The following is a 7,220-nucleotide window of genomic DNA, read 5'->3' as shown; positions in this document are numbered from 1 at the left end:
TTGTAGTGTGACAGTGTGTTGAGGGTGAGTGAGGGTGAGGGTGAGGTGTTGAGGGTGAGTGAGGGTGAGGTGTTGAGGGTGAGTGAGGATGAGTGAGGGTGAGGGGTTGAGGGTGAGTGAGGGTGAGTGAGGGTGAGGGGTTGAGGGTGAGTGAGGGTGAGGGTGAGGGGCTGAGGGTGAGTGAGGGGTTAAGGGTGAGTGAGGGTGAGGCGTTGAGGGTGAGTGAGGGTGAGGGGTTGAGGGTGTTTGAGGATGAGTGAGAGTGAGGGTGAGTGAGGGGTTGAGGGTGAGGGGTTGAGGGTGAGTGAGGGTGAGGTGTTGAGGGTGAGGTGTTGAGGGTGAGTGAGGGTGGGTGAGCGTGAGGGTGAGTGAGGGCTTGAGGGTGAGGTGTTGAGGGTGAGTGAGGGTGAGGGGTTGAGGGAGAGTGAGGGTGAGGGGTTGAGGGTGAGTGAGTGTGATTGAGGGTGAGTGAGGGTGAGGGGTTGAGGGTGAGTGAGGGTGAGTGAGGGTGTGATTGGCATATGTGAGTGTTTTGCATGTGTTAATGTTTATTGTAATGTAATGTGTGTTTGTGTTTTTGTATGTTGTTGTTGTTGAATGATGCTGTTGTGGTGGTGTAGAGTGATGTTGGTGTGTTGCTGAGTGATGTTAGTGTGGTGCTTAGTAATGCTGTTGTTGCAATGTGTTGTTCTGTGCTGATGATGAGTGGTGCTGTGTTGCTGTTCAATGATTACCACCACAGCATAACTCAGGACCACAACAGTTGCACTTCTCCCAACAACGTCATCACTGATGTCCACCAATGCAACACGCAGCAATACCACCTTATCATTCAGCACCCCCACAGTAACATTGAGCAACAACACAGCATCACTCTGCACCAGCACAGGCGTATTTATCACACCAACAGTCTCATTCATACATACTACTGCAGTGCGTGCAAGCTACAGAGTGTGTGTATTTTGTATTTTTTTCTTTATGTGAGATGGATTGGCTGAATGTTGTATGTGGGTGTGACTATGTTGTATGAATTGAGTGTATTAGTAGTTATAATTTCCCTTCTGTAGTGAAAAAATTACCATAGAGGTTTATAATTTGTATTCCACACCTTTTTATTTTTGTAAAACACACAAATATTTATTTTTTAACTTTGTACAAAAATATGATAGCCTGCCAACATGCGAATTTTAGTCTGAACATATGTCATCGTCTTTTTCTTTAAGAATATTTATGATTTTTCCATTACAAAAGAGCACCTCAAAAGTTTGCGGCAAAAAATGTACTAGGGCATCTCCGATGTTGTCAACTTCATCATCTAACATAAACCATTTAATTAGTATCTCATTGTCTATGGGCATTGATTGATATTCGTCTGTGTTTGTCACCCTAATTGTGATAATACTAGTTTCATCTTCGGTGCTTTCGACGCCATAAATTTGAATGTCCATCTTTTCCTGTGGTGGGTCTGTTACCTGTTGAGAGAAAACAAATGCAACAATTAGTTAGTACATTTTTATACTTTATGTTTTGTGTAAGGCCCAGAGTGGGTGAAAGGGACAGAGTGGGTGAAAGGGACAGAGTGGGTGAAAGGGACAGAGTGAGTGAAAGGCTCAGAGTGGGTGATAGGGCCAGAGTGGGTGATAGGGCCAGAGTGGGTGATAGGGCCAGAGTGGGTGATATGGCCAGAGTGGGTGAAAGGGCCAGAGTAGGTGAAAGGGCCAGAGTGGGTGAAAGGGCCAGAGTGGGTGAAAGGGCCAGAGTGGGTGAAAGGTCCAGAGTGAAAGGCTCAGAGTGGGTGAAAGGGCCAGAGTGGGTGAAAGGTCCAGAGTGAAAGGCCCAGAGTGGGTGCAAGGCCCAGAGTGGGTGCAAGGCCCAGAGTGGGTGAAAGGGCCAGAGTGGGTGAAAGGGCCAGAGTGGGTGAAAGGGCCAGAGTGGGTGAAAGGGCCAGAGTGGGTGAAAGGGCCAGAGTGGGTGAAAGGGCCAGAGTGGGTGATAGGGCCAGAGTGGGTGAAAGGGCCAGAGTGGGTGAAAGGCCCAGAGTGGGTGAAAGGCCCAGAGTGGGTGAAAGGGCCAGAGTGGGTGAAAGGGCCAGAGTGGGTGAAAGGGCCAGAGTGGGTGATAGGGCCAGAGTGGGTGATAGGGCCAGAGTGGGTGATAGGGCCAGAGTTGTTGAAAGGGCCAGAGTTGGTAAAAGGGCCAGAGTGGGTGAAAGGGCCAGAGTGGGTGAAAGGGCCAGAGTGGGTGAAAGGGCCAGAGTGGGTGAAAGAGACAGAGTGGGTGAAAGGGCCAGAGTGGGTGAAAGGCTCAGAGTGGGTGATAGGGCCAGAGTGGGTGATAGGGCCAGAGTGGGTGATAGGGCCAGAGTGGGTGATAGGGCTAGAGTGGGTGAAAGGGCCAGAGTGGGTGAAAGGGCCAGAGTAGGTGAAAGGGCCAGAGTGGGTGAAAGGGCCAGAGTGGGTGAAAAGGCCAGAGTGGGTGAAAGGTCCAGAGTGAAAGGCTCAGAGTGGGTGAAAGGGCCAGAGTGGGTGAAAGGTCCAGAGTGAAAGGCCCAGAGTGGGTGCAAGGCCCAGAGTGGGTGAAAGGCCCAGAGTGGGTGAAAGGGCCAGAGTGGGTGAAAGGGCCAGAGTGGGTGAAAGGGCCAGAGTGGGTGAAAGGGCCAGAGTGGGTGAAAGGGCCAGAGTGGGTGAAAAGCCCAGAGTGGGTGAAAGGGCCTGAGTGGGTGAAAGGGCCAGAGTGGGTGAAAGGGCCAGAGTGGGTGATAGGGCCAGAGTGGGTGATAGGGCCAGAGTGGGTGATAGGGCCAGAGTTGTTGAAAGGGCCAGAGTTGGTAAAAGGGCCAGAGTGGGTGAAAGGGCCAGAGTGGGTGAAAGGGCCAGAGTGGGTGAAAGGGCCAGAGTGGGTGAAAGGGCCAGAGTGGGTGAAAGGGACAGAGTGGGTGAAAGGGCCAGAGTGGGTGAAAGGGCCAGAGTGGGTGAAAGGGCCAGAGTGGGTGAAAGGGCCAGAGTGGGTGAAAGGGCCAGAGTGGGTGCAAGGCCCAGAGTGGGTGCAAGGCCCAGAGTGGGTGCAAGGCCCAGAGTGGGTGCAAGGCCCAGAGTGGGTGAAAGGCCCAGAGTGGCTGAAAGAGATATTCCCAAAATGTTTGGTTTGTTGTGCTTACCTCCATTTTGCTATGGCGCGTTGTATTCAATATTTTCTGTGCATTGAATTCATGGACAGTTACGTGAGTGAGGGTAACATATTCTCCAAGATGTATTTTAAATAGTGATGCTTCTCTCCACAGTGTCACTTTTATGTCATCTGTTGCATCTTTTAAAGTAATCGATTTCAGTGGGGTATCTTGCCCATTGATAAAGACAGTCTTTGCGTCCTCTTCCTACACAAAAAGTAAGCATTGTATTAAATAGTGACTGTAAAAACACATAGTACTAGTGCGTTGTATGAATGGCAATATAATCTATCATATTTAAGGACCCAAATGAACATCCTTTCTAAAAGATTGCATTATTTATTTCTAAAAATGGCTTTGTACTTGTACATACTTCCGGCACATATTGTCCCTGAAACAGTCATAAGACTTTTTAGACTTGCAATTTTAAAAACAAACAAATAAAAAAGATATGTCATTTACAATACCAATAAGTCCAACTTTTCTAATGCGAGACCTATTGCATTGCTAATGTTTTTTTGTAGTTGACATGATGACATGTTTGCGTTCATACTTACGGCAATTATTGTCCCTGAAACGGTCATAAGACTTTTTAGACTTGCACGTTTTATTTCCTTAATGGGAGAAGCCGATGGTGCAGGCGGATGCAAAATGTTCTTTGCTTGTTGGATCAGGCCCTCCTCAATTTTCATAGCGGGAAATTTTGTTACTTTAGTTTGCTTAGTAATTAAAATTGTTTTGTTTTTGATGATAAAGTTGCGTATTAGTAGTCCACAGTTACTTTTAGTTTGCTCATATAAATTTTCTTGATAACAAGTACATTTCATTGTTCCAGTTTTATCTGCTAGAGCCAAATGAAATAGAATTTTCTGTTCTTGTTTTGCATTTTTGTAAGTAGTTTTTCCAGAGCAGTTGATGACATTAACTCGTATGGGTTTCTGATATGGTTTGTTGTCATCGGTATTAATGTTCATGATTTCTTCAATAGACATCATCTGAAATAGAAAATGTGTTATAACATGTTAAATACAAACCCATATTGCTTTATGATCACTGTAATAGCATTCTAAAGTACCATAGTTGTGTCGTTGTTCATTTGTATATATATGATCTAAAATGGATTGGTAGTTAGTTGTGTAACTGTTAATGAGTTGTTGACATTGTAATTTTGCTTCAAAGAATCCAAGTAATTGCTTGGTGTTTGCATTTTGTTGAGATACATCCACATTGAAATCCCCTGTAATGATCAATTTGTGTGTGGGGTAAAAATCCGTAATATTTGTGATAAAATCCAAAAGAGAAGTTATACTTTTTTGGGGTGGTTTGTATAAAATAATAATAAGGTAATCCGTGTTATAAATATGTAGAGTAAAATGTAAAATGTCTATCCCTTCATGTGTCTCATAAATAGGCAATATAAATAAATCTTTTTTGTAGTACATAATCATTCCATGGTTTGTGTTGTATGTATGAAATTTATCAAATATAATGTGATGGTATTGTTCTATCGTAAAATCAGTAGCTGTAGCCTTTCTTGTAGTGTTGATCTCAGTTAAGCAAATAATGTCTGCTTCTAATATATTCCTATCCGCTATCATAGATGTAAAATTGTTCTGTAGTGATCTTATATTGTGTGCAATGATATTGAAATGTGCACTGTATGTATGTAACCATGGGATATGTATTTCAAGTGGCATTTCTGTCCTTAATCTGTGCATTTCCTCATTAACTTGTGGATGTACTAAAATTTTACCTTCATCAAAATTGTGTACATATACATTTTGTATTGATTTTGCCCTGCTAATAGCAACATAATGCAAATGATGAATCTTGCTGTTATTAAAGTGTATATAAAGTGGTTCGAGAGTTGCACCTTGTGTGCGATGTATAGTGCGTGCTGATGCTTGGCGTAAAGGAAATTGCTTCCGTATAATGGTAATAAATTTCTTAGTGTATTGAAAATGTCTAGCTATAGCATGTATTGGTGTCCATGTATTTTGTATTTGTGAATGATAGAAGTGTTTATATTGTTGTCTGGTTGTTTGTCCTATACTCTGATTGTCAAATAACAACCAAACAATAATAGGTGTATTGTTAATCAATTCAACTAATTGTGCCACACCAGTTGCGCCATTTGTTAAACCATCATTGAAATCCACATTGCAACTTAAATCATAACGAAGTTGTAAGGCAATGTGTAATGTATGTGAAAGGCCCATTGTGTTCTGTGGATCTTTGGGCAGTTGCTTAAGAATAGTTTTTTTCACATTTTCAGACAAATCAGAACTGACGGTATCGCTTGCTACTGTTATGTAGACTGGATAATCTTTGCAATGTTTTTCCAAAACCTTTTTGTTAATTTCATTAACTTCTATATTAGTTGACATGATATATGGAATTGTTTCTAATAAACTCTCATCAGGTTGTATTTCCCTTTGCTTAATTTGTGAAATATCTTCTTCAGTATGCTTGCCTTCTCTCAACCGGTTAAGTAATTGAGCAAATTGAAGATCTTCTTTTTGGCGCATAATTTTTGTTAATTCAAAAATTTTAAAATGTTCTTTCCATAAGTTAGCACTTAAAGGACCATACAACTGTGTAGAATCCTGAAAAATGTATCTGTCAAATACAGGTTTTAATTGGTAAAAGTCACCAATGGCTAAAATTGAAATTCCTCCAAATGGTTCATTAGATGATTTTATTTCTTGAAGCCTGTTATGTATAAAATTTAACATATTGTGTCCTACCATTGAAATTTCATCAATAATAACAGCTCTAACATGCATCATTTCCATTTGTAGAGCAGTTCTATGTTCATGACTCAGTTGTTTATAAGTCAAACTTTGCGACACAGGTATTTTGAAAGTGCTATGCAGTGTTTTGCCATTAATATTATGGGCAGCCTTTCCTGTTGGAGCAGTAAGTAAGATATAAACATTATCAGGATTTTCACCTGCCTTAGTGTTATAGTACCGTAGTAAAGTTTGATATAGTGCAGATATTACAAAACTTTTCCCAACACCAGCCCCTCCGGTGCAAAAAGTATAGCATGGAGTGCTTGTAGTTTTAAACCAATGCAAGTGATGGTAAACAAATTTAAGTTGTTCTTCCGTTAAGTTTTGCATAAGTTGTTGGTATTTATCATTGGGTAAAATAACGTTAGTTGAGCTTTGTTCTTCGGTTGTAGTTCTAATTCCTAAATCTAGAGCCAAATCATATCTATTATTATTTTCAGGATTTTGGTCTTCTGTCTGTATATTAACAGTTGGTGATAGAGGAGGTGAAATTAAATTTTCATGACACTGTTCATGAATAATGTTAGTAACTTCACCATGCTGTTTGTTATAGATTTTTAGTTGTGTGTCAACAAATGTTTTAACTTCCAGATACCTATCATAGTAAGTTTCCTTGTTGATTAGTATTTTCTGTTCTTCCCTCCATGGATAGTGCAACATTAATATTTCTCTATAATAATCTTCTGGTTCATTATTTTTGCTAAATCTGCAAAAGCGTATTATTTTCCCCTGTCTGCGCTTATTTAAAGCATAATCATAATTCTGTTTCTGTTGTTCTTTATTTCCGTTACTACATTCTATTTCTAATTCTTCCTCATCTGAGCTGTAAAAGTTTTGTTCTGCAAGTAAATCTTCGCAATCATTGATTTCTCTTCCATGTGTTTTTTTCTTCACATAGTTGAAATTAGCAGCATAGTCTGCTAACGTGCACATCTCTAATGATTGTGGCCGTTTGCAGTACTTAATAATAATATTTTCACATTGAATGTCAGTTGAATTTTCTGGCAAGTTATTAATCGTTTCGATATCACGCATTAAATAAGTTCTTTTCTCTGGACGGCTAGTATTAATAAATACAAATGATCGTGAGCTTTTCCGTAATGGTATTTGAAGAATTAGATATGCTGCTTCTTGAGCACTAATTTCTGTGCAGTTGAGGAATTTGTTTCCTATGTGTTTAAGTTGATCTTTGATATTACTATTGCTTGTTACCTCTTTAGCAGCTTGCGCTAGAAGTTTGCTAATTCCTCTTTGCGATT

General features: G+C 41.0%; 1 protein-coding gene across 1 annotated transcript; it reads right to left on the bottom strand.

Moving 5' to 3' along the window:
• Positions 1-1,187: 1,187 nt before the first annotated feature.
• LOC147711974 (uncharacterized) lies at positions 1,188-4,161 on the bottom strand. The gene is made up of 3 exons (XM_086920271.1): positions 3,724-4,161; positions 3,158-3,373; positions 1,188-1,472 (listed from the first exon to the last, which is right to left on the bottom strand). The coding sequence occupies exons 1-3, from the start codon at positions 4,159-4,161 to the stop codon at positions 1,188-1,190; spliced, it is 939 nt and encodes a 312-aa protein (XP_086776397.1).
• Between the last annotated feature and the right edge of the window lie 3,059 nt (positions 4,162-7,220).

Source organism: Lissotriton vulgaris, chromosome 5 (assembly GCF_964263255.1).
Source record: "Lissotriton vulgaris chromosome 5, aLisVul1.2, whole genome shotgun sequence".
NCBI classification, from domain to species: Eukaryota; Metazoa; Chordata; class Amphibia; order Caudata; family Salamandridae; genus Lissotriton; species Lissotriton vulgaris.
This window is presented reverse-complemented; position numbering and strand designations above follow the sequence as displayed.

What these genes read in the sequence shown, in the direction of transcription:
- LOC147711974 (XM_086920271.1), bottom strand. Translation starts at nt 4,161, where the DNA reads ATGATGTCTATTGAAGAAATCATGAACATTAATACCGATGACAACAAA. An exon ending in TTTCAGGGACAATAATTGCC is followed by an intron (nt 3,374 to 3,723) that starts GTAAGTATGAAC and finishes CTTTTTGTGTAG; the next exon opens with GAAGAGGACGCAAAGACTGT. An exon ending in CGCGCCATAGCAAAATGGAG is followed by an intron (nt 1,473 to 3,157) that starts GTAAGCACAACA and finishes TTCTCTCAACAG; the next exon opens with GTAACAGACCCACCACAGGA.